Genomic DNA, 27,517 nt, shown 5'->3' on the forward strand with positions numbered 1-27,517 from the left:
TTCGGAGCCCAGCGCGGAGGAGGCCAGGGAGGAGGCCTTGTCTTCCGCGCCTCGCGCTGCTCTCCTGGGCCCCGGGGACGGCGCTGTCCGCGGAGCACCTGCTGGGCCCTGCGGGGCGCGGGAGGGAGGTCCCCTGGGTCGGTCCCGTCTTGTCCCCTCCGTCCCGGCCCCGCCCCGCCCCGCCCCGCCCCGCCCCGCCCTGCCCGGCCGCCCCGCCCCGCCCGCTGCCCCGCGAAGGTGGGGCCGGGGAGGGACCAGCGCCCGCCGCCCGGCCCCACCGCCCGGAGCCGCCCGCCCAGCTCGGGCCCCGCCGGCGTGGGAGGCGTCGGGCCCCGGCCGCAGAGCCACCCGGGCCCGCCGGGGAGAGGCCGCGCCCGCCGCCCGGCTCCGTCCCGCCGACAGGTGCCGCCCGGCCGCCCCTGGGAAGCCGCCTCAGGCCCGGCTTGCCCGGGAGCCTTTCGGCCGAGAGCGAGGGAGCCCGGAGGACGCGGGCCGGGGCGCCGCGGGCGGCGGGGAGCGAGGCCGGGAGGAGCATGCGGGCGCCCCCCCGCGCGGCCCGGCGGCCACAGCAGGCTCCGCGCTGCCCCCCGCGCGCCGCGCTCCCCGGGCCCTGAGCCGCGCCCGGCCCGGCCCGGCCCCGCCCGGCGGCCCAATGCTCCTCCTCGGCCTCCTCCTGCTCGCATCCGCGCTGGCCGGCCGCAGACCCGCGACCCGCGCGGAGCCCAGCCCGGGCGCCAAGCTGCAGCTCGGCGGCGGCGCCAAGGAGCACAACGGTGAGCGCGGGCGGCGGCGGGCGGCGGGGCAGGGCCGCGTCCCATGCAGGAGCCCGGCCCGGATGGCGCGCGGCCGCGTTCGCGGAAGCGCCCCGGGGAGGCGCCGGTTAACGAGTGGGTCGGGAACACGCGGGGCCCCGCGGGTGCGCGCCTCGGGCGGCGGGAAGCGCGTTTCCGTTGCAGGTATTTGCGCTTCTAAACGCGCTTTGTGCTCTGCGGCCTCGCCCCCGGCGCTGTGCGGTGCGCGTTGGGGAGCGACTGCTGCCTGGGTGCCGCGGCTGGACCCCGCCTGGGGAGGGAGGGTCCCTCGCGGCTCCCAAGTGTACCCGAAGTGTTTAGAGAACGCGGGTGCGAGTCCCCTGGGCCGGGATTACAGGGCCGGAGAAAGGCTCCTTTCATAGAGCCGGGGAGGCTTCAGGGGTGATTTGCTTGGCCTCTGAACCCCATATGATTCGCATCATTCAGTTTCCAGGCTCCTTTCCTCTCCGTCGGCCTTTACGAAGTCATTTTTCAGAATCCTTTGTAAAGAGAAACTTTGCAGTGCACACGGAGCCGCAGGGCTCACGTAGGCTGTCCGACATTGGAACATTAAACGCCCTGCTTATAAGTTCAGGCTCTCCTTGGAAAGAAGCGATTCCCAGCTTTGTGCTGCGTGTGTCCACGCGAGCTGCAGGTGAGACGCTCGCGCACAGCGCCCTTCGACCCTCGGCACGGGTGGACACTTTTTAAAGGCGCTTTTTATTCCCCTAGGGCGGAATAAAACTCTTTGAATTCCCCCCAGCTCTACGTGTAAACTCTGTAGTGCTCATCGTTGAGAAAACACGAAGTCCTGGCTACAGGAGCAGACAAGAATAAGGAGTTCTGGGGTGTCACTGGGCTTGTCGGGCTCCGTTTGCCAGCCGACGTTAAGGCCACTGCTCCTTCCAGCGCTGAGTGCTGAGCGTTGCGGGCACCTGAGGACTCGGGCTTCTGCGGAGGGCAGCTGGGGAGGTGACCTCAGGAGCCGCAGCACTAGCTGTACCTAGGCAGGAAGCGGGTCAGGCTGACCTTTGTTCTTTGCGTGTAGAATAAATGTCCAGTTCAGATTCCTGCGTCTGAGGGGCGCGCGCGTCTCTGTAATGACAGCAGTGCGCGACGCCGACCCTGGCCTCCCTTCCAGCATCCTATCCCTCTCCGCCCGCAGACCTGGCGTCTCCGGGATTGCATGGCTGCTGGGCCACTCCGTCCTTTCCTTCTTCTAACCCTCGTGACCCAGATGCCAGCATGCTTTGCAGAGGACCTGGAGCTTTCAGGAAGCCTGCAGGCCCTGGCTACTCAGAGGAGCAGGTTCACACCCTCCAAAGAGGTGCATTCACTGAGCCAGGCCACGCGCGCTCTTTTGCCATCGCTCTTCCTGAGATGTATGCTGGTAAAAATAGCGGATGTTCCCTCACCCGTGGGCAGAGGATGGGCTGTGTTTAGCTCTGGAGGGCTGGTCCCGGAGGTGGAGGAGAGAAACCGCTCACCTTGGGGCGTGTAGCCTAAGGAGAAGCGGGTCTGGCCAGCACTAGGGGGCAACATAGAGCTATTTTTCTGCACATGCTCAGGTTGATTTTTATGTGCCTTCAGGGCTCCAAGATTTGAGGATAACAGGTGGGTGCTGAAGATCCCCCTGGAATGTGACCAGATTTGCTGGAATGGCAGCTTCTTTCTCTTCCTCTTCCCCTTCAGTGTTACCATTTTCCATGTCCTTGTTTGGGTGTTTCTTGCCCTCATACTGAGTTAGGACTGTTTTTTAATTGTCTTGTTACTCCTTTGGTTCTGACAGTTCTCTCATTCTGTAAGTTTAAACCCTCTCCTGCAATACCACACACAAAGTGCTGTGGGCCCAGTTTGTGCCTTGCATTGTTTTATGCAAGGTCTTCCAAGTGCTACATATGAAATGTCCGAATTGATCTGTTGCGAACTGAAGAGCTGGTTCTCCTTTTGAGGAACCCTCCCCACCGTGCTGTCTTTTCCTGAGTACACAGGCTTTCAGTGGTGTTGACTCACTTGAACTTGCAGCCTGCTCTGTTTCAGCCCCATCTTGGTGTCATCATGGAAATTGCTGGCGGAGGCTTTGCCGTAGCCAGTGCTAGGTATGTGGGTTTAAAGTGGACACAATCCAAATTTAGGGATCAATTCCTGGTTTTTGATCTACTGCAGAACTTCGAAGCTTGACACGTGTCTGTAAACACAGCTTTAACCTGTGACAGTATCACTTTTTGGTCTTTTTCCTCTTCCTCCCCTTATTCCATTTTTTTTCCAGAGCTGGGGCTCAAACCCCAGACTTCATGCACGAGGGGCGTGTGCTGCAGCCACTCAGCCACTTCCTCACCACTCCTGCGTAGCCCTTGTCCTTGGCTTCACCTGGAATTAAAGCCTGCAGTCTAGAACATACAACAAGGGTCTCTGGATTTATCGGAAGAGATAGAAGTTAACACTGTATTGCTTGGAGGGTTCTTGCCTACAAATTTCCCGTATGACTGTGGGGAAAATACTAATATCAATAGGCCTTGATTGTAGATGAGAATATCTACCGTGAAATATTAAGTTCTGGGATAATGTTGCTTAGTTGCATGACAAAGAATCATATGTATTGAAGAGCAAAAGAAAACACAGCCTTTTCTCCACTGCATGTAGCCCACATGGATGGCAGTCATACACTGTTGGAGTAATTAATGCCCTTTTCCCTCGTGATCTGGGCGAGTGATTTCACTTCACCCACAGATCTGAGTTTTGATGCGGAATATGCCACAGTGAGGGTTATCTCGTGGGCATCAGGGGTGGTGTGTGCCTTTTCCTTCCAAGGTTTCTGTGGCAGGCGGGGCGATGTCCTTGGGGACCGTGGTCGGCTGGGGTGCCCCTGCCTAGGTCTTGTGTTTGGATTTTCAGTGCCAGCTTTCTCTTCCTGCTGTGCCAGTGTGCCAGTGCCTGCCAGACCAAGCCCAGCCCCACCCTGCCTAGGTCGCAGCTTCAAAGCCTCTTTATTACCACACAGATAATCACAGACCAGTGCTTAAGAAGCGCTGGCCAAAGACTGGAACCATTTCCCTGCAGGTCCGTCTGTCAGTTCTAGTGCATGACCTTTGTGACATTTATCTTGTCACCTAGAGACTTTTAAGCTTCCTTTTCTGTTCTCCTTGAGAGAGTTGAGGAGGTTGAATAAGTGAAGCACCATTATGGAATGGTGGATTTGGTTTTTCATCATAGCCCCGTTCCAGTGTACTGTACCTCTTTTCTCCTACCCCCTGATATTTTCTGTGTTTAATCAGATATGTTCAGACATGTACTCCAAGGTGTTCAGACAGTAGGACAGGCCTGTAGGAAGCTTCAGGAACTGAACATATATCGTTCTAGTACTTAGAGACTTGGGATGGGACCCCAGTAAACGTTCCCCGGGGGTTCCTCTTACAGAGTCTTGTCTCAGTCACCAGCATTCTAGCTTTGTCTGTTCTTATTTCATCCTTCCGCAAGTTTATATCTTACATATATTCTTTATGTTTACTTCTGCTTTATATTTTTCAAGCTTTGTATTTCTAAGATTGTTTTATCCATAAACCTTTACATCTTTTATAGAAAAAAATTCTAATGATACTATGATATATTAAATAAGTAATATTAACTCAAATACCAAATAAAACATTTCCAAGATTAGCCAAACTTTCCCATAGGTTTTGCTTTATGTAAGTCAAACTAGTGGAAATCAAAATGAAAATCCCGTCATTTACTCTAAATTTAATGTTTCTGACTGTTTAATTTGAAAGCATTATACATAGACTGTCTCTCTGTGACCTGTGTGGTCTCTATATATTTATTAAATGATATATTGTATAACTTTACCACTGATTCCAACTGTGAGTTCTTTTTTCAGAGCCCCTTTCCTTTTTCTCATGGACCCATCTGGCCGTTGATTTTCGGTTGGTTGCCCAAGAAGGTCCTGCCATATCTGGTTGTTAAAAATACTGAAACGTATCGGAGGGGTAGGAAGGCCTGAGTGCTGTGCCAGGAAAAACGAACCCTCCACTTGAGCACCTTGCAAGGTTGGGACGCTCTGCTCACCCTGCGGGTGTCTGTCCTGAGTGAACAGACTGACAGGGATGCTTGGTGACTCTCTTAGCTGTGGACAGTTTAGTTGGTGTCAGTGTTAAAACCCCATCTCCTCTCCTCCCTGCTGGGCAGCTCCTGTGGGCCCCATGCCTTGGGGAGCCTGGAGTAAGGACTGAGCCTGTGGCTTCCTTCCTGCCTTTTTTGTAGCTCCTTTGCTTTTGGCTCCTCCGGGTTGGGGGCTGGGAAGAGACAGGGTGCAGTCCCGCACCCTGGGTCGGGGCTGCAGTCCTTGGTTGGCTACTGCTGCCTCTCTGGCTGCCGCTGACTAGCTGATTTTCAGTGGGAGGCACCTTCTTATCTAGAGCAAAGGGCTCACTGCCCTGAGGAGTCTTTTTCTGACAATCCGGTCTAAATTAGTCATTTCGGTGTCTCCCATAGTGGATTAACTGCATAGCCGTTGCTGCACTTTGACAGTCTTCTTGTTTCTTAATTTATTATCTTGTTGTCTCCCTATCCTCTCCCACTTGCACTGTGGGATCTCAGTTCTTGGGGGGTGTGGCCTTATCTGACTTTCTCTCTGTGGCACCCACAGCCCAGAAGCAGGGTATGGAATGGCACGTGGACCCCAAAAGTCTGTGAGCTGGTTCTGGATGTGGGACGCTTTGCTGGACTCAGCCTGCAGTGCTCACTATAGCAGCGGGCCACTTTGGAAGGCGTCTCTCTGGTCTTAGAATTTGCGTACTGTTTGATTCTTTCTCATGAGAAGAGATGAGGTGTCTGCTATGCTAAACACAGCATGCTACCAAGTACACTTGCGTGCACCAAGCCCATGGGTAGGTTTGCTATAGCTGGTGCCCGTCAGCCTCTGAATGTGCCATTACAGTCCATACCCTCGGATTCCTGAAGACGGGTTTGATGTGAACCAAGGATTCAAGAGAATCACGGATGGATGACCAGTCTGCCCGGTGTGGGTGCTGTCAGTTTTTGCCTGTGGCTCATGGAGAGCTTGTGTGAATTGGAAGCCATCCGCACATATGGTGCTTTGGATGTTGTAGCAGGAGGGATCCGGGAGGTGTCTCTTCATTGCCATGGGCGTGGCCGAGGCTTGGGGAGCAGAGATGACTCTGCTCAGGTCACCAGAGGGCAGCAGCAGTAAACTGCCAAGTGGTTCGTGTATCCCCCTCATGCCAGAACCAACTAGGCAGGGGGCTGAGGGGGTCAGAATTCAGACACTTTGTACAGAAGCATTTCTTTATCATGCTAGAAGACTGCGTGCTTTGGAGGTTGTGAACTGAGGTGGGGACATTGCCCTTGAAGTGCGTAAGGCCACTGAAGCAAACACTCTCACAGGGGCCACACTGGTCACGTGGAATAGCTCACGTGGCTGATATTACCATTCTTACGGTGGTAAAGAAATCTGACAATTTGGCGAATGGCTGGACATAGCACCTTGAGAATTGTTATGGTGTTGGAACCTTATGTTAAGCAGGTGCTCCTGGTCCACAAAGAGATGATATTAACTTAATATTTTGGCTTGCTAATTGCTGCTGAAGAGGATGGTTGTTTAACATGGGCATGCTTGGTTCTACAAGAAATGTTAATGATTTTTAAAAGTAATTTCAACCTTTTCTGTGGTGGGATATTTCATGAAACGATAAACGTACCATAGACATTAACAAATAACCATGTTTAGTGCACTCTAGAAAGAATAGCTTGTTATTCTTTTGAAATGGATCTAACGAGTGACCCAAAATACTGTGCTATGTAGCGTATGCTACTTAGAAATCCACTCTTTCTTCAAGATCGAGAGGCTCAGGAAACAAATGCACAGCCGTGGACTTGAATGGGTTGCCTAAAACGGTTTTCAGTTTAGATTTTAGAATGTTTTGTTTGTGAACTTCCTGAATCTGAAAACAAAAGGAGTTAAAAGTTATAGGGAGAAGCTCTAATTATTGCACTAATCATTCAAGTTGCAAAAAGAGTGATATTTTTGCTAGTATCAGCTCATTTTTGTCCTTGCCTTCCTGAGAATGCATTTTAACTGGTTTCATCTGTCATCAGCCTCACATCCTATGTCCCGTGCCACCTTCAAGTGTTGCCAGCCCCCTGGGCCCTGGACAGCCTCTTCTGCAGACATTTGTCTCATCTCTAACCTAAACCTTCTTTGCCAGGCTGCCTTGGCTAATCTTGCTTTCTTGGTCCTCTGTGTAGTTCCGCTTTTGCTTCGAAGTCTGACGTTGCTGTACTTGGCTGTCTCTGTTTCCGGCAGTCGTCAAGTCATTTTTGTTAGAAGCATGAGGCGAAGAGCAAGTGAGGTTCCTTGAGGGCGACCGACACCCCCAAAGTCTGCAAGGCTCAGTAAAGTGCACGCAAGGGTGTGGATTTACTCTGCTGCTGTGCTCAGTGTGCGTTGGCGAATGAGTGAGAGCCACCAGACAGGACACTGGATGGCAATGTGCGGGACTGTTCTTGGTGTAGTTGGGGCTCCCGGGCTGTGGGAGCTGAGTCTGCAGTGTGTTCTGAGCCCCGGGAAGCACCTGTTTGCCACATCTCTGCCCAGTGTTTGCAGAGTACACAGCTTCTCTGATGTCCCCACGAGATCTCAGAGAAGCAGCGTAGCTACGGTGGCCCAGCGCTGTGTCTCGGCCTCAGCCTGACTGCAGCCAGGGCTTGGCCACATGTCTCTGTAAGGTAGCAGATGCGCTGATGTTTTATTCCAACCTTGTTTTCACCCAGCGCACATTTATGAGCATGTGCCCTGTGTTCAGCTCTGCCCTGATGCTAGGTCCTCAGGGAGGAAGGCCTGGGCCTGAGGATGAGGCAGGATCCACCCCATACCTCACAGAGTGCCCAGGGCACTTTGGAGGTCCTTTGCTGCCTTCCTGAAGGGTTGGGTCTGAGAAGAGGAGGTCATGGTGTCTCGGCTTTGTGGTGAAGGCAGTAATGCTGTATGCTGTCTGCTGTCTGCCGAGTGATCCTCCTGCAGGAGTGGCAGTTAACGGAGTGGAAGGACAGGTTGGCTTCCTATTTACGATTCCCTTATGGCCATCATTTCCTGTAATTGTCTAAGCGGGCACACACAGCTATGGTCTGCTTTGGTATAGCTGGCTTCCTGCTGGAATTTCCTCCCAGTGCCCAGAGTGACTGGGCGCTCTGTGAGGCACGGGGTGGGTGCAGCCTCATGCTCAGGTGTGGACACAGGCGTGAACATTGTGGCCCGGAGAAGAGCAGACTACCCAGCCTCAGTCCAGGCAGTGAGCTCGGCTTTCCCCATGGTCCACACGAGTCCCTGCATTTCCTTCCTCAGGCAAACAGAGCCACGTCACACTTCATTCCCCAAATGGGCGCATGGAGAAGAGGCCAGGCCGGGTGAGGGAGCGGGAGCGGGAGACTGAGGAAGGGGGGCAGCGTCAGCACCCACAGTTCCCGTGCGGAAGCTGTTCCACTGCAGACAAAGGCCCGGCCTTCCCGCTCTAGGGCAGGACTGCAGCTGCGTAGAGCCTTCGTCCCTCTGCGGTCCCTTTGCACGAGGAACCGCATCCTTCCTCTGGAGCTTCCTGGCCTTGCGCACACTCAGCGCTTGGCTCAAGGTACTGGGTGGTATTCATGGGCTGAAGATGACTGAATTCTGCAGGTGCATGTCCAGTGTTGGTGCCTTGGCGTTTTGGGAAGCTCTGCTGTTTGCATTCTAGGAAATCCTTGTTCATGGGCGGATACTGTTTTGAGCATCTCGGCGTTCGCAGGAGAGCGCCAGGTGGGCTTTGGGCTGGCGCACGCCCTGCTGGTCTTGGCACTGCCGGCGCAGCGCAGCGCAGCAGATGCGAGAAGCCGTCAGCTGCAGCACTCACTGTGGTGGCCCGCACCTCGGTGCTTTCCGGCAGCTATTTTTGCTAGCTATTTAGAAGGACATCTGTCTTGAAAACAGTCATATTATTTATCTCTTATCCATCTGAGCAATAAATCACAGCTTGTTCCCCATACTGCTGCACATATTCATAGTCCCACCAACTGGAAATGCAAATCAGGAATCATCAAATCATGATATTTTTTCCTGTGGCAGCAGGGCCCATTTAAAATAACCACATAAACAAGGAACACTTGCTTAAAATGTAAAGTACCAATAAATGAGGAAAAGTTCTCTTACTGGATATTTCTTACAGGTTTGGGAAATAGGGCAAATCCATATTGCTCGTTTCTAATTTGTCAGGCTTCAAACCAAGACATACGGAGAAGTAGAGTGTAGATTATTGAAAACATAGGGAAGGTCGAGGATTTAGCTCATTGACACCATGTCTGCCTTTCAAGTTCAAGGTCCTGAGTTCGATCCCCAGTACTGGGAAACAAACCCAGGGAAACATGGTAACCCCAGAATAAAACATTAGGGAAACACAGTAACCCCAGTGTGCTGTGTGGCCAGATTGTCCATTCAGAGAAGAAATAAGAACTCAGTAGAGGCATGGGGAAGGAAATCAGCCGGAGAACATGTGCTGAACGCGGTTCAGGGTCTGGCTTTGATCCACAGCACTGAAAAACAAAAAGTACAAAACAAAACTGGGCATGGTGCCTGTAACCCCAGCAGTGAGGAAAGTTGAGGCAGCAGGACCTTCAATTCAAGTCCTGTTAGGGCAACTTACAGAGAATTTGTCTCAAAAGTTGAATAAATAAATGGGCTGGGGATGTAGCTTGCTGATAAAGTGTGCTCCATGGGTTCGGTTCCCCGGGCAGCAAAAACATTTGCAAGACGATGCAATTCCACTGGGTTTCTTTGAATACTCTGTGATATGGGAACCCTGTGAGACAGGAAAGAAACACTGGACAATGCTGTCATGGAAAGCATGGGTCTGCAGATTCATACCAGAAGCGAGGTGTCCTGAAGCCATGTCATCCTGTGATAGAAATATGCTGTAGGTGATAAAAAGTATTAGGGGAAGCCTTAGTGTCTCCATAACAATATTACTGACATTAATTTTATTGACAAGCAAAAGTATACTTTTTTTTTTTTTGGTACTGGGGATGGAACTCAGGACCTTGCGCTTTCGAGGCAGATGTGGCACCCCTGAGCTAAATCCCTGGCCCAAAAGTACACTCTTTCTGGGGCTCCAAGTGACAGCACACTGACTCTGCCATACAAGCAGTGGCCCACGAAGCACTAGCATTTTCATAGTTATGAGCCTTCGCTGCCTGTCAACCACTGCAGTCATGCTGTCCCATCAGCTTCTCCAAGAAGCAGAAATCTAAAAATAGCAGAGTTTTCAGGTCAGGGTCTGGCCAATATGCTGAGAGATGTTAACTCTGGAAACCTCATTGATGAATGCTGACCCTTTAAAATGTGGTTTTCATTTTTTTTTCTTAAGAAAATTAGCAGGCTTGAGGTTAAAAACTATGCTTAGGAATGTAAAATTAGGAATTAAATCATCCCCCTGCCTCCTAAACAGAAATGTTTTTCTTCCTTGTGGAAAATTTATTTTTAATGTATACTGATAACTTCTAATACGCATCAGTTGGGCACCCCATTAAACTAACTGCTTTAAAATGGTTTCCTTTTAGAACTCACATTTATATCCTAGGAAATCATTGAGGGAGTCTGGATTTCACATTTCCTTGCAGTCTCCCTTCGCAGTCCTTTCTGAATGGTTAACCTACCATAGCAAAGCACTCAGAGGTGCAAATCTTCTGGAAGAAGTGCAAATGCCATACTTCTACTTGGAAGCATGGAAAAAGAGGACTTATTTACTATGTCTGCCGAACATTGAAAACTGCATAAAGCACGGGAAATAGTTTTGGTGTGTGGGAATGTGCAATGCTTCCAGGGTACAAACATTGTTCTGAAAATGTTGTTGGTAGAGGAGACCACGTCCATCTCGGAGAGGCTTGCTGAACTGGCATGCAGTTCTGGGGCTCATGCCCACACTCTTAAACAAAATAAAGGAAATGGATGTAAGAATTTCTTTATGGAAAGACCATAGAGAGCTATAGGCCCATGTAAACAAATTGGGCCATTTACTAGATATTTAGATGCTAGATTCACAGTCCAAGTTCAGGGGTGTGGATTCTGTTTTGAAGGATTGTGACTGTATTCTACCTTGAGAATGAGATTACAACTTATTTATTCTTCCTTTTTTTGTCTAATGTGTGGATATTACTGTTGTTATTTTGCTGTGCAACTTGGAAACATACCTAAAATTTAGATCATGTGCTTTATAAATCTGGTCAGCTTTGGAAAATGGTTAGAAACCCATGTGTGAGAAGTGGAAATGACCTGATTTTTGGTAGCACTGGGTTCCATATAAGGAAAATATGATGATTGAAATTGAAATTTTCCTTCTGGGCTCAGACATGTCTAAACTAATTGTAAAATAATTGTTCTGGCTTACAGAAGTAGACTCATAACTACAACTATGTAAAGCAGGAACCTAACAATGGTTTTGATTTACAGCCTCTGTAACTCTGCCTGTCTTGTAATAAAACTGCTGTTATAACCAACCTCTTGTTACATTCATTTGTTATTACTGGACAAGTAGACAATAAGTTTATCCTAAGTTATCTTGCTTTTATAGAGTTACTTTATTGCATCAGGATATTAACTGACCTTTTCTGGAATTGAGCAAGAAGGATGTATGTGTCAGAACTGTCCAAGAAAATGGAGCTGAGTGGGTGCAAATATAAAAATCTGTGGTGCTACACTTTATGGAGTGGTGATGAATTGTGAAAACAGAAGCCAGAAATAAACTTGGAAAGTGAAATGAGCAAAGGACGTTAAATAATTTCTGTGTTGATTCCACAGCGTTCCTCTATTCTGTACCTTCTCTCATCATTGTTGGCTCATTTAGCCTTAAAGGAAGCGATTCTGGAAGAAACACTTGGTACAAATGAATGGACCTTTTAAAAACCAATGGCATCTGACCATACTGGCAACTTTTAAGTGTTACTGCTGGAAGTTTGGCAGAGGAAATAACTACGCCAGCTCCACAGGTTTAAAAAACAACGGACAGTGGCGGACATTATAGCTTCTGTGTGATGTGTGACTTGCTGTTTTCTTTCTTTCTTTTTCTGATGAGTAACTTAGGGCTAGATGGTCTTAAGTCTATAAAGAGACCTAAGATCCTCCCTTAGGCTAGCGTCTACATGACCTCGAAAACCCCAGCTCACATCTTTCTGTGGTTGTATACTCTAAAGAACTCCAGGCTGGGGTCTGTGCCACATGGTGACGCTGTTTCTGTCAAACTGTGAGATGTTGTGCGAGATGCAGAGTTGAGTTAGCTTTTCTGCTACTCAGCTTTCTGTTTCCATGACAAGACACGGAGAATATCAGCTTCTCAGGAGGAAAGCTTTATGTGGGGCCACAGTTTCAGAAGAGTCAGTCATGGATGGCTCTTGGCCTGTGGCTTTTGGGCCTGTGAAGAGGCAGCTCCCACAGCTGCAAGCTCGTGGCAGAGGAAGATGGCCCTCATGGTGAGCAGAACTGGCTCCCGGTCTTGCCCCTGAAGGTGGACACACTCTCAGTGACCTAAGGACCTCCCCTTAAAGGCACCACCCTCAGGGCCCCAGCTCCTTCCAACACTGCTGCACCAGGCAGTCTTTGCAGTGAGGACCTGTGGGAGACACTTGGGATCCACGCTACAGCAGACTTACCTGCCACTGCCGAGTGCTAATGGTCAGAATGGGAGGGAAGATGCACAGCCCTCTGGACTGCAGAGTGGAAAGGAATACAGTGTTGGGCGGGTGGGAATTCAAAGAAAAGACCACATTATTTACAGCTAAGCTATCAGAAGAGGCTGAGGAAAGTTGTTAGGGGAGAGGTTTATTTGGAAGAAGGGGTCCTGCAACCATGATCGGCACTTGCACCTCCAGAATCGGGTGGGAAATTATTTCAGGAGTTGGGGAGGACCTTATGCAGTCTGAAGTGCAGGCGTTGCGACGGTGATCTCAGACGTGGATCCAGAGGGTGACTGGGATTGGAAGTTTGGAAGGAGGAAATCGACGTGGAGACTTGAGAAACTGGCAGCTTGGATGCTGTCATCGGCTCTGCTCAGCTGAGCAGGCAGCCAAGTTGTGGAGCAGACCTGCTTCCAAGGGGGCAGAGCAGGTGCAGACAGAAGGATGCTGCCGAGAAGTGAAGGTTAACATCGAAGGAAAAGGAAATCCTACTTGCAGACATTCCTGTGAAGAGGTAGCAGGAAAGGAAAAAAATAGCATCAGCCATCAGGTAGGTAGTAGAGGATGCCAAGGAGAGAGGGAGAAACGTAACAGAAATTGGCCACAGCAGAAAACATAACAGAGATTCAAGAATATGAGGACCAGTGAACAAGTGAGCATCCTATGATTTCTAATTTTTTTTTTTTTTTTGCACTACTGGAAGTTGAAGCCCAGGCCTTCACATTGAGCTAACTCTCCAGCACATTTTTTATTTTTTATTTTAAGTCAGGTTCTTGGTAGTTTACTAAGTTGCACAAGCTGGACTTGAACATGGGATCCTCCTGCCAGCCTTCCTGAGTGCTGGAAGTACAGGTGTGCGCCACCATGCCTGGCTCATTTTTTGATGTCGACAAACCAAATTTCCATGTTGAGGACTCTAGAAGAATGGCAGTGAGTAAAGTGAGGCAGTGAGACATACAGTTTGTCAGAGGGAGAAAAGATAATGCACTGGGTTCTGAATGGTGGGAAAGAAAGAGCGAAGTGTTTTGTTTCTGTGTTGGCTTGTTTTAGGGGTTTGGATGAGGCCCGGAGGAGACAAAAAGATTAGTCATGCAGGACAGATAAGCTCCTGGCCACAAAAGTTCCAGTGCAGCAGCTGCTGGGGTCCAGGTGAGGTGAGAGCTGAACATGGCAGAGCACCTCAGGTGAGACAGTAAGACCGCAGGACGCCCGGCAGAGGAGGAAGGGAAGTTTTCCAAGAAGAGACCTTGACAAAGTGGGAGAGTGAGGAGAGGTGTAGGAAGAATGGAGTAGTGGTTCCCCAGCAGGGGAGGTGGCTAAACCCCTCTGATGATGTTTGGGTCCAGTCTCCTGGCTACAGCAGGAGCATAACTAACAGGAGAGGAAACATAATAAAATTGGTGGTGTGGGTTGGCCAGCCAGTCAAGAGGACTGAGGAAGTGAATAGCTTGGAATACTTAGGTGAAGGAAAGGGTTATTTAGGATGGTCAGCAGACAGGGCTTGTGAACTCAGTGGCAGAAGTCACCTTCAAATGCAGCCTTAAACATTAGTTAGGTGAAGAGGAGTGATGTGTGGGCAAGTGTATGTTACAAAAATACATCTAAATTGACTTAGCAAGGATTGTTATAAAAGGCTTTGAAGATTAATAAAAACACTGTCTCAGTTACTTTCTCATTGCTGAGACAAAATACCCAACACCTACACGTTAAAGGAGGAGAGATTTATTTTGGCTCACAGTTTGTAGTACTTTCAGTCGATAGTTGGCTAGTTTCAAGGCAGGGTGCCATGGGAGAGGGACATCGCAGAGGAGAAACAGTCCATGACAAGGCAGACAGGAATGAGCACAGTGGATCGAGGGAGACCATGCCCACAGAGACCCACCTCTTCCTACCAGGCTTCACCTCCCAGCATCACACCCGAGTATAAACCCACCAGTGGGCTAATCCAGTATCACACACCCGTGGTCCACTCATCTCCATAAGCCCTATCTATCAGTGCATGAGGCTTCAGGGGGACATTGAGATAAAAGTCATAACAAACACCATAGAAATCTAAATTAAGTCAGCGCTGAAATGGCTTAGACTTCATTTTTCTGGCTCTGATGCCCTCATGAGAGTAACCTCTGAAACTACCATACAGGGACCTGACCATAAGTCTGCTTGGGTGCCTGCTATGGAAGCCCCCAGCTGCCATTTGCACTGTACTCATCTGGTTTAAGAGTTATGGGAACCACATGGAAATTTGTTGGGGGAGGTCCAGTTGCTCACTCAGGAGAACAGAAAATATCTGCTTTTGCTGTGTTCTTAGGGTGCATGTGCCATACTCCCCAAAGGATGGTTTGGGGTGCATTTGTAAAGTAGAACTTGTGCCTGCTTGGATCACAGGAAAGCCAAGAACTAGTCTTGGTGAAAATGCAAGTTCATTTTTGTTGCTCCTGAGAAACATCTTTCCTGCAGGTTCATGACGTTTTAGCTCAGGTTTTTTCTTCTTCAGGTGCTGGGCACCCAGAGTTGCTCTACTACTAAACTACATCCCCAGCCTTTTTCATTTCTTCAAGTTTTGGGACAATTTCTCACTGAGTTTCCCAGGCTGGCCTCCACCTGTGGACCCCCCTTCCTCAGCCTCCTGAGCAGCTGAGTTACAGGCCTGTGCCATCACACCTGGCTATCTCACTCTGCATTGATACGGAGTCGTAGAGACACTTGCTGTGTGGATACCCTCACAGTTCAGAAACAGGCATGCCCCATCCTTTGGAATAACTAAAAGTCAGACTGTGACTTTGGCACACGTGAACAAGGTCCGCTTGTGACTGGAGCCTGGGGCTGGGGTAGACACAGTGGCGGGGATTCTGGCTCTGTCTGAGGGATTCACCTTTCACAGAATGGCTTCTGGCCACTTCCCTTAAAAAATGTGCATGTGGAACACATCTGCCTGCCTTACCGTCCCCTGATTCCTGGTGCTATCTTGTTGGGATCTTGTTTCATTGTGTGACCCGGTCACACACATGTTTAGAAGATTTTCTTTCTGATTCTCAAAGTTGGGTTTGCTCTCCACATCTGCAAATGCAACTTTAAATTGACAGACTTGGCTTTGCATTCCTTCACAGAAGATATCTATCTATCTATCTATCTATCTATCTATCTATCTATCTATCTATATATGTATTCACAGTAAATTAAATGAGCATAGAATGACTGTCCAACTAATCAATGAATAGTAATATTTCTGTTTTTAACTAATGTGGGTACATTTGTAGTTTCTGCACAGCAGGGCCTGGCTGTGTATAACCTAAACTGTGGCAAGTGTGTCCCTGTTATTCCTTCTGGGACCTGGGTTTTTCCCACACCCTCTGGCCCCCACATAATTGCTTGCAGAAGGTGAACACCTGACAGCCCCACAGTAGAGTTCTCCCAACCACAGTGTTGACTGCAGTCATGCTGATGGATGCTTCTCCAACAGCCATGTGCATACACATCAACTGAGGCCCTTGCGAAGAAGAAATTCTGCCTTACTGTAGGAGGTCTGGGGGAGCCCAAGGGTTTGCAGGGGGAAATGCTCCTGGTATCCTCCTGCTACAAGATGGAGGACCAAACTGGGATTCCTAGGAGTCAGGCTTGCTTGTCCCTTGGTCTGGAGTTAGCTCACAGCAGTGGTTCTTAGGAAAAGAGGACTCCTGGCTGACCTCTCACACCCTGAGCCCCATGCTCTCCTGACTCCAGGCTCTCGGCAACTCTTTCACCCAAGAAACCATTTCAGTCCCCTGGATGCCAAGTGCCATTAGTCCTGAGGACTCCATCACACCCTGAAAACAGATAAAGGAAACGTGTTTCTTTGTGCAATGGATGCTCCCAGTCTGTGTGTTTGTGATACTTACAGGTATGCTTAGAATGCTGAAGGAGTCAAGGGGTATTCTATGTACAGGGCAGGAAAGCCTTCCCATCAGGCTGTCATTCGAGTTGGGTCTTGAAGGGTGAAAGCATTCACCAGAAAAGAAAGAGATTTTGAATCAGAAGCCATAGACTTGTGAGAGAGCACACATTGTGTTCAAAACCCAACTCTTTCTGGCTGGCATTAGGAGTCAAAACACCACTTGTAATTATGAAGGGCTTTGTCTGACACAGTAAGGAGAATGTGTATATGGTATCTGCTAAGGTCCTGGGGCTTGCTGAAGGATTTAGGCTGATCGGTTCCTAATGCCGAGGGCCTGTCGTCCCCAGTCTTGGTATTTTATGCAGCTATAAAGAATCAGTCAATCCTAATCCTGTAATCAATACATTTTAAGTTGCTTTATCTTTTCATATCATTATTTCATCATCGAATTTTCCCAGCTGTATTAAGTATAGTTGATAAATAAAAGTTAAATATATTTATCACGTACAATGTGATTTTTTTTATATGTATTCATTCTGGACTGGTTACTACAAAGCAGCTAATTAATTGTCCATGTCAAATAATTACAACATTTTGTGTGTGAAAAGACCTTTTTAGTTCTACTAACAGATTTCAAATAGACAGTTGCTCCTCAGGCCCCTAACAGAGAACATCGGGATGATTGTAAAGGAGAGAAGATGGAGCCGGGCAGGCGGCGCAGGGGTGACCCTGAGGTGTGGAGGGACCTGCTCGACGTCCCAAAGCCACCTGGTCAAAGCCCACACGTGTGGCTCAGCCTCCCTGGAACCCACACCTCAAACCCCCCTGCGTCACCCCCTCGACGGTGCAGAAGTTCCCACTTTCTCCTTAGGATGGCCGCAAATCGCAAGCACCAGAAAGGAAAACGCGGACTGATCTCTCCCAGAGTGCTTTGTGGGCTGGTGGACGTGCTTCAGCAAAGAGAAGACAGCCATGTGGACCCAGGACAGCCTGTTCTGCCGCCACACTGGCCCCCAGGGTCAGAAGTCCTCACTGATGCCTGCGAAGGCGTCACGTGCCTCATTTCACCACCCAGATGCAGCGGACGCCTGGCATCCTGGAGGAACTAACGGGCGACACACAGGAGGGCCTGGCTCTTTCTGCTTAGACCAAGTAAAATTAATGCACAGAGAACCTGGTAGGCAGAATTTTAACGATGACTCCATAAAATGCTATTTCCTCAACAAGAAAACAGGAGTGCATGATTTCCAGGAAAATTATTTTTAACTGGAAACTTTATGATAAAGTTTCATTGCAGTTAGTTCACTATAGAGAAGATCATGACGCTCAAAAAGTCCGGTTTTCATTACTAAGTTATTTTTGTTTTGAATTATTCCCTCTTCTTTTCTCTCTTCCTAACATAAGAGAGAACCCTATTGCTTGATTTTCAGTTTGTTTTTCTCTTTTATGCTTTGGGGTTTTGAGATTGACATCTCTGATTTATCCCCTGGAAGGCAAAGATTTTGAAAAACTTATGAAAAAAATCACTCAAAGGCTATATTTTTTTTCTCCTTGGAAATGAAGTTGATTTTCTCAGCCCTGATCATATGAGATTATGAGCGAGTAGTCCTTGGCTCTGGCATGGGGACAAAACAGAAGCAGGCCCTGGGGAGAGAGCTCAGAATTCATGGCAGCAAGCACATGCTCAGTATGCCAGTATTTACGGTGTCACAGCCAAATTAAAACCATACCCTCTGCTGTTTACATAAACTGCTCAAATGTATGCCCCTGCTTCCCCAAAAGTTAAGGCAGTGCAAAGGTTCAGGACACAGAGAGACCACACCATGTATTTTCATACTCATTTTATTTCTCTCTGTGAGACAGTTGTCTTATAATCACTTTTGAAGGCAGCTGGAATCAGAGTGAGTTTAGCAGGGATGAAGACTGAGGAGTCTGTGCCCTTACACACGCGGTATTCTGGCAGCTGTGTGCTGTGCTAGTCCCTGAGCTCAGGCTGGTTAATTGTATTGATTATTGACAGAGGAGGAGGGCTGCTTCTTAGATAGATGGGTAATTCTCTGTCTTTCCTATCTTCTGTCTACAGAGCTTGGGTTTTACTCCTTTTGAAAAACAGACACACATACTTCTTGGTAAGAAGACATACTTTATGCCTTTTTATGGCAGTGTCTAAAGTATTACCATATGGTAGACTTTTAAGAAGAATAAAATGTCTGAAGCATTGTTGAGCACAACTTTTTTCTTTGCTTTTATAGGAAAGACTTCTAGTCATTTAAATGATAATAACCTTATGATGCACTTGTATTGCAATGTGAGAAAAATAATATGAAAGTTGCTGTGGTATTAGTGGAAGTAGGTTCTGTAGGAAATAATGAGTGACCTTTACTAGTGGATGTGACTCTTGCGTGCAAATGCATTCTTTGCAAAGCCCTGGACAATCTTCTCTGATTCCTTCTGATGCTGTGCTCAGTGGATTCCAGGAAGCAACCTGGATATTAAGCAGATTGTTATGTGTCCTTAGTTTATTGGTTACTTGATGTGGCTCTTTGGTCTTGTAACTCAGTGAAAAGTAAAAGTTTTCAAAACAACAGTTGGTGACTAAAAATGATCTTTTGTGACAAGAGAGGAAATACAGAAAGTACATTTTTTAAAGAGTAATTTCAATAGGAGAAAATGAAGCTTGGTTACATAAATCCTTGGACTTAAGGGATAGAATCCGGCATACGTACAAAGACATTTTATTGACTTCATTACTTTATACATTGTGCCTCAACTTTTTATTTGTACTTCAAATATTTTATTATTAAGATTTCCTGTGGTGTTTCCAAAACAAGAAAAAATTCAGCCTGTATATACTTTGTAGACGTTTGCCTTCAACATAGATAAAAGAATCGACTGAACAGTGATGTGGTCAGACTAATATGGCAGTGTGATTTTATGCTGTAGAATTTGAAAATGGGTACATATTTTTCACTGACCTTTTACATCTAATTTGGTGCTGGAAGGAGAAATACTGTACAGATTACTCTGCATTTTAAAATCTAATGCAGATTAATAAACAATAATAAGGCATTTTACTTGACTTTTGGGACAATTGAGAAGATCACTGGGTTTTGCACACCACTGATAGATCAAGTTATTGAACGTTCCATGCTGGGAATTTCATGCACTAAAGAAGCATCTCAGGCATTGGGGAGAATTGAGCTCAGCTATTTATATGCGAATCCAGCTGCCAACAGCAATTTCACATTTTTCCTGTGACTTAGGTCTTTGTATTGGAACTGACAGCCAGATAAAGGACAGTTCATACCTTAAAACATTAATGGATTTAGTTTTAATGCTGTCAATAACTTCAGTGAGCAACAAAAATATACTTTCATTAAAATGTTCTTAAAGATACCTATTTGATTTTCTACCTTGTGCTGAATATTGACATTTTCTAAAGTGATTTAATGATAACAAATAGGCACTGTATCCCTAAGAAACTTGGCAGTGTCCTTGTGTGTCTGTGTGTAATAACCAAGCTATGATTTAGGCCAAGTCCACCATTTTTTTGCGACTTGAAATTCTTTGTTTCTGACTGTTTCATGACTAATCTGTTTAGGTGCACAGAAGACGTTGGTAGAATCAGACATTTTAGTAAAACTTATAGGAAAAAGTTTTGCTTATGTGAAACATGCAGAATTTGGAAGTTCAGCAGATTCATCCCTTTGCTAAGTACATTATCTTAGGCTGTGGAGCGCAATTTGTATCTCATTTTGGTGTCCATGTTAAAACAAGTTACCCCAGATAAGGTTGTGTGATTTGTATTTGCCATTTACTATTTTGGAGAAGGAAGTCTAAAGCAGAAGAATACTCCAGGCAGTAGCACCCTTTTCCCCTCTCTGTTTAGTCATTTCCCTGGCAGTTTCTTTGCTCTTGAAATTATGCTTGAAGTGGCCCAATTTCTGAATGGGGGGGCTAAGTGTATCTGTAGGCTTAGGAGAGACTGAATTTGGTTCCTTGTGCAGTGAGTCCTCAGTAGATGGCAAGGGTTTGAATCTTCCTACCTGGATGCAGTGTGGCCTCCAGGCTCAGGATTTGGCCACACTGAGAAGTGAAACCTCTTTCTGGTTAGAGACCTGTCACAGAAAGGTGGCTGGCTCTGCAGCAGGCATAGAGGGGCCTCTTGCTCCTTCTTGTCCTTTGTGATTGGTCCTGGGTTTGATTACATCCCCATTAGGGCCTGGAATCCCAGACTTCAGTGCCTGTGGTCATCTCAGAGGGTGGGACTGCTCTTCCAGCAGACTGCTCATCACAAGCAGAAATAGTGAGAACCCTGCCCTCTGTTAGTCACAACTTGCAAGATTAATAGTGGTTCAGAACTTTTAAAAATGCCGCCACATATAAATACAGAAACACCCGTGTTGGTCGTAGAGGATGTGAAACTTCACAGTAAAATGGATTTAATAAATCCAGTGATAAGCCATGTTGCTTTCTACTTTTCTGGAGGAAGGCTTTCAGTGTGAAGTCACTGGAATGTGAGATCTCTGAGGAATGAGGGCTTTGCTGTTGTTATTGAAGGTTTATTTTTCTCTTTCACTGTTTTATCATTAGTACCTAGAACGTTGCCTGATGAGGCCCTCAAACCTTGTGTCTAGAGAGAAATTCCAGTGATGCAAGAGGAGTATCTGCTCCATGCTTCCTGTTTGGAATGTAAACTGTTGAGTCCAGTGCAGTCCTGCCTGCCCCAGGGCATGGCAGGCCCTCCAGAGTGACAAGTAACCTCAAGTTAATTTCTAAAGCTATAAAAATGAGCTGTTGATCTTATTTTCTAGCAATTGGCATTTTATTTTGATAGTTTTGCCAATTATTATCCTTTTTTCGTTTTTTATTTGACTTAGCAATTCAATACTTAACAACATTTTAGGCTATAAGTAGATTTTTTCCCCAAATTCAAATATTGCTTTCAATTTGCATGCTAAATTGTAGGGGGAGGAATGAAAAGTTTTCCACAACTTCTTCGCTTTAGTAGCTGGGGCCTGTGAATTATATTGACAAAAGAGCATAACGGGAGGAAAATGCAGGTCTTATTAATATTGTTAATTTTCAGTGCCCTGGATCTTCAGAGAAGAGAAGGGAAAACCTGGAGAAGAGGTTAGAGATGGGGTTTTGTGAATCATTTTAGCAAAGGGCAGTGAACTCCGGAGAGGGGCGAGGGAAAGCAGAGGGGAGAGAGGCCGGCCGCCTCCACAGAGGGAGGTTTGGACCCTGTTTCAGGCAGGTGAGCAGCGAGCAGAGAGCTTTTCCTAGCCTGTTGATTCTGAGTTGCCTTCAGCTTACAGTAATCCTTGTGTCAAAGTATCCCCTTTGAGGATGGCATGTGCTCTCCCCTCATAATCACTGTTTAAAACGTTGGGCTTTTGCTAGTAGCCCATGTAGGCCTAGGAAAAGTGTCCTAGGGAAAGTGATGTTGGCTGGGGTTGTTGGTACTTGTACAACTCTTGAGTTAAACTGCTTCTCTTTCTCCTGTGCTGCTTCTTTCCTGAAGGTTAAGCCAAACTGACAAATGATATGTTATCTAGCTTGGAATAGCTTCCCCCAGGGCTGAGCTGTGTCATCTCAGGTGTGTCCTCAAGCAGCACACCAGGCGGCAGGGCCAGGGGAACAGCATTATTTCCGAGTGGGAGCTGTCATAGAACATCAAAGGTCAGTCTACTAACATGGGTTTACCAAACTGGAAGTGTGGTGACTCATTTTATTTTGGCTTTGCACAGTGTAAGAAAGGTCTTGGCTTGGGAGCTGTTCCTTTTCAAACTGCTGGTCCTCCCCAAACAACCCTCCTCTCCCTGAAGAGTTACTTTGCTTCCCATAGGCATTCTTCGGGGCTTAGCTGCTGAGCAACCTCCTAACCCTCTGTAATAATCTCCTGAGGCCAGTTTACTATAAAGAAATACTGTGACAGACTCTGAGGGAGTTTGTGCACGTGTGTGCAACCTTGTGTGTGCGTGAAAATGAGTGGACATTATATTCTTTCTCCATGATTTTGCATGTTAATCAAGGATATCAGACTCTTAAGCAGAAGGTCATAAATGCTTTTTCATTTCTCTCTGCAATTTCAATGACATGGCTTAATTTCTAAACTGTACACGTGTTTTGGTGACTTGCGTATTTTAAGGAATTATCATGAAGCTTTCAGCGAACAGCCTCTTAGTCTTGGGAGATGAGAGAGGAAGTTGATCTGCACCAGAGAGGGTCTCTGGCTGTTCTTAAGAACTGGAAGGGTTCGGAGAGGGGTGCAGAGGGTCCCACTCTTCGGCAGTGTTCACCCTTTCTCTCCTGTGTCCTCCTTCAGCCACACACGTGATCAGGTAGTGTAACAGTGGTCTTGGGGCTGGCCACGGGGCAGTGACCTCTGGTGAGAAATTCTGTGGATGCCCGGGGCTGTCCTGACTCCAGGATTCAGGGAACAGTGGAGATGCCATCTCCCCATGGGAACAAGTCACGTGCTAATGTTCAATGACAATTCAGGTGAAAAGAGGATTTTAATTGTTTTTACATATGCCTCCGTAAATACTTTTATGTGTGTAGCAATACTAGGGGAAATACACTAAGGTGTTGCTGAGTGTTACATCTACAAGATCTAAGGAGGCAACTGGGGAGGGGTGGGCGGGCCATACCTTCCTAAAATAGGTTCAATGTTTTCCACATGTCCTCTGCTGAGCATAAGTTGCTGCTGTGTTAGAAACAGAACTGGGCTAATTTTTAAACCCAGCTCAGGTGCAGGTTTGGGGAGAGAAAATTCCCGAGGCACTTTCTTCCACTCCAACTGAAAGCCTCTTCCCTGAAAGACTGGGTTTTGAAGCGTGGGCTGTGGGTCCCCGACTCAGGCCCTCAGGCCAAGAGTTTCCAGTTGGCCCTGATTCCTGTCCTGCAGGCTTGAGGCGGCTGCGGCTGCAGTCAGCACCGGAGGCCCATCACAATTATCTGTGTTGTTTTTGGCACTTTACAAGAAATGCTGTTTTCACAAGACCTGAGAGTTTTGTCTGGGAAGAAAGAAAATAGCCGCCAAGATTTGGCACCGTATGGAGTTTTCTTCTTCCTTTTTTTCTTATTTAAAGCTTAGCATGTAGTTTGCTTATTCTGCTCTGCTCTTAACTCTTTAGATCAAGAAAATGTTGTAGGTTTTTGTACACTTGTTGGAAACATCTGCAGCATGCCCTTAGGTTGAACATCAGGGGCTTTGCTTATGCACAGGTGTGAGATGTAAACTGGGAGAGACTGTCCCGGCTTTTGCTTGCCTGCCTGGATCAGAGACACTCCACCGAAGCTCTCTTGGACTGCAAGATGCCCACCAGCCCTGCCTGCTGAGACCAGCAGATTGGGAAACTGAGGATTAATTTGCCTAAGTGTGGCCTGTCCACTAAACACACCAGCACCTGTCCCTCACTGAAATCTGGTTGACTCCAGTGCTACTTTGAAGCGAGTGTTCAGCCTCTGCAGTGTAGGATACAGGATCCTGCGCTGAGCTAGTTTGTTGCTACCTCTGAGAAAATCAAGAATAAAATCCCTTTCAAACTGCAGGCATCAATCCTATAGAAAATTCTGTCCTTAGGAACATTATTTTGCTTTTGGAAGAAACACTATAGTATGTGTCTGTGATACTGAGAGGAACGGAGTGTTCTGTTCAAGGGAACAGAATAAAAAAGCAGTGATGCCTTCTGTTGTCTGCGATCCCATGTATACCTCATTGAAGGCAGTTATTGTGGGATGTCACGTCTCATCAGCGTGGCTGCCGTAAAGAAATAAGCAGCAGAATAAGACAAATTAATAAACAAGATAACGAAAACACCCCAAGTTTTTCCCCTGGTTCTTATTTTTATTTTTTAGCAGTGACAGGATTGAACGCAGGGCCTCACAGCTGAGAGGCAGGCGGGCGCCAGCCCTGAGCTGCAGCTCCGCTCCTCCAGTGCGCATTGCTGTCCTTCTTCGGGTCCGTCCACGCCCTCTGTCTGGGCTGTGGCCCGGAGAGCTGTCAAGGAAAAGTCTGAGGCAGGGACACGGGGAGCTTTAGCAGGGAAGCGGGTGCCCAGGCGTAACCCGGCACGAGCGGCAGAGGGTGGCGGTGGCCAGTGGCCGCAGACAGGAGCTCTGTGATTCCTTCCAGGTCGGTGACCTCCTGGAGGCCCGGTCCGGGGATGGGAAGCAGGCTCTGCCCTCCGCCGGGCCTGAGGCCGCTGTGGAAGCAGCGGGTCCTTCCGGTCCTTCTGGTCTTTGCGGTCCTTGAGGTCCTGAGCGCCGGACCCAGCTCCGCCGCAGCGGGTCTCCAAGGCCTCAGCAGACCAGGCCTGGCGGTTTGTGTGGTCTGGACGATAAATACAAAAAACCCCGGTTTTGTAAAAGGCAAATTGTTTTTGTACAAAAATCACAAATTCTTTCTCATGAAAATTCTTTTTACAGAAAATTTATGAGTTTCGCTCTCGGGATGAGTGAGAGCAGCGGTAGAAGCTCTGCCTTCGGCTTCCCGGGCACACCTGCACCCTGGTACCTCCGGAAAGGGAGTTAAGAGAAACGGAGCCGGGTCGTGCACACTAAATGAAGAGCTAGTACCAAGGCTTCTTCTGTTTTCCCATCACAGAGAGGAACATCCTCACCATAAAATACTTGGTTATAGTCTTCACTGATAGGTGCCGGGGTGAAATGTTGCAAACTCCCAGTCGCTTGTACACTTGGGCTCTTACACTGTTGTATTTCTCACTCCTTTGTTTACTGTATGCTGTTGAACCACACCTGTTGTTTTTGCCTCTGTAGATACCTAATTCCACATTCTACACGGGAGATGGGAAGTAGTTCAGCAGGAGAGCATGCGATACTTTTTTAGGTGAGAATTGAAAGTAAACTGTTGAATTTGTAGTCACTAAAATTCCCGAGGTGCTTCTTGTGGCTTCTGAGTTGTGAGCCGCCTCCTGACAGGTGAGTATCGCCCTGTCGGTTGCCCCTGCAGTTCCACCTCTGCAAGGCCGTGGTGTCCCCTCCCCAAGCTCAACCCTCATATTAAAGGACAGTGGCTCCCACCAGGAGAAGGGTTCCGCTGGTTAACAAACTCACCCGTTCCTCACCCCTGCCCTGCTTTAGAAAGAGAGACAGTAGTTGTTTAGCATCTATATATTGAAGGCTCACCTCGTGTTTCCTGTAAATCATTGGTTTTTATTTAGACTTTTGTCCAGGAGAATGTGTCACCCTCCTTAAATCTTCCCCGCTGATCTATTTCCCCCTGACCTATTTCAAGGTAGGCTGGTATCCGCACAACACATGTAAATGTTTCTACACTGCATTATGTACCCAGTGGAATCCAAGGCCCACATGAAACAGCAGGGCATAGAGTGCAGGCAACCTCGGGCTTGGACTCCACCTTCTGGTGAGTTTTGAGAGGGACAGAATGACCGCATCAATAAGGGACAGATTGGGTGCCAGGTGTGGGCATGGGGAATGCTTGCAGCTCAGCATAGGTCATAGAAGGGCCACTGAGATGTGGAGGTAGCCTTGCTACAGACAGGGCCAGTGGGTGTGCAGCACCCTGGAGTAGGAGCATGCCTGGCAGGGCTGAGGAACAGCAAGGAGGACAGTGTTCTGGAACGGGTGAGCAGATGTGTGCGGAATTTGTTTAGAGTCCTGGTTTCTGCTGGCGCGCATACACTGAGGGGCTCAAAGGAGGGAATGCCATAGTGGGCAGCTTAGAAATGCAGCAGGCCCATGATTAGGCCGTGGGTTTATTTGGACGGGCTGGACGGAATCAGACAGACTAGAAATCGGGAGCTGAGGATGGATGGAAAGGGACTCACCTGAAGCTTCCGCCCATAGGTCTCCATTGTCTTTGGCTGGCCACTTTTGTGCTAAAAGTCTTCAGGCTGCTTGTGATTGGCCTTGACTCATTTAGAGTGGACACATGAGTTGATTGTGGCCGAGAAATTGTGAAAAGGGTAAACATTGGTGATGGATCTCAATAAAAGTATGGGAGTAGAAGATCCGTAGATGAGAAGGAAGCAAATGGATTGATTGGGAAGAATGTTACACACTGCCAACCTCACCTGAACTCCAAATTTTGAAAAAAAATTTAACAGAGGTTGTAGCAGAATGACTTACATCGGACAATAAGTGCGGTTAACACTGGCGGGTTTGATGCGCTAGGCACACATCAGCGCTTTACTGGGACTCATTCTTGCAGCCCCACTGGCAGCCCACAGGGCATTAGCACTCTCGTTCCCAGTGGAAGGAGAAGGCAAGTCGTTTGACGAGAAAAGCCTGGGCAGTTGGGGTAAGAAGAATTCACAGTGGAAGAGAAGGCAGGGTGAGAAGGTGTGGCTGAGCGGAACCTGGAGCGGGGCTCAGATGCTGGTTTGCTCACTTAGTTCCATGACAGTGACTCTGGCACCTAATCTCTCAAAGCTCAATTTCCTAACTTTTAAAAATCTAAAAGTGAAGAACTGCTTCTCAGGACAGCGAGCAAAATGGCTGGGCTACTTCCTAAGTTTTATTTCAGTCCCTTCCCGTTGGTAGCCTGGAAGTAAGTATAGGAGTTTCTGCAAACACTTTGGATAGGATGCAGAGTGAAAAATGGAGGAGAGGTGAGAGCTAAGGAGACCAAGCCCACACTCCAGGCCTCCCGGGCCTCACTGGCTGCGCGGGCTTCCGGCCCACGGGCACGTGAAGGAGCGGGGACTGCAGTGAACGCCCTCAGGCCCGCGCTGTGATATGACGCCCTGGTGTGGAGCAGCCCAGAGGCTTTCTCTTCCTGCTCTGTGGGTGGCGTGGGCCTTAGGCAGCCATGAGCAGTGCACCGAGGGAGGCTCCCTGAGCCCTCGGGTCCCGGACTGTGAGAGCAAGCACATGCGTGTCGGAGGAAATCCGGCCCGAAGAGATAGATTAGGGCCCTCTTAAAGGTTCCTGGACCTTGTGGTGTGGCCGTGAGTGGAAGGCTAACGCCACTTGAGAGCCATGACCTGAGATCTGTGGTGTCCCTGAGACTCAGAATTAATGGAAACACTTTGTGGCATTTCGTACCACCGACACTCATGTGATCACTCTCTGACCACCATAAGCTAATATTGTAATTACACACGTGTCTGCATTTATGCTAATGTGCACCTCCCATGTGCAGGTCCTGTAATTTACT

The 27,517-nt window shown here is 48.0% G+C and overlaps 1 protein-coding gene across 4 annotated transcripts in view; it reads left to right on the forward strand.

The window, feature by feature from the left end:
* Positions 1–641: 641 nt before the first annotated feature.
* Positions 642–27,517, forward strand: part of Pdgfc (platelet derived growth factor C) — a 178,177-nt gene continuing 151,301 nt past the window's right edge. For 2 of the 4 annotated variants that reach the window (XM_087200287.1, XM_087200288.1), the window contains exons 1-2: positions 652–773; positions 25,156–25,225. Coding sequence is in view for 1 of the 4 variants with exons in the window: in XM_004868546.4 (XP_004868603.1) it covers positions 653–773 (121 nt within the window). In the remaining 3 variants the exon portion in view is untranslated. Of the gene's footprint in view, positions 774–25,155; positions 25,226–27,517 lie in introns of all 4 variants that reach the window. The other 2 variants (XM_004868546.4, XM_087200289.1) reach the window with 2 other exon arrangements.

The sequence above is a fragment of the Heterocephalus glaber genome, unplaced genomic scaffold (genome assembly GCF_053883595.1).
Source record: "Heterocephalus glaber isolate CG9 unplaced genomic scaffold, H.glaber_assembly_v1.0 deba00001737, whole genome shotgun sequence".
Taxonomy (NCBI): Eukaryota; Metazoa; Chordata; class Mammalia; order Rodentia; family Bathyergidae; genus Heterocephalus; species Heterocephalus glaber.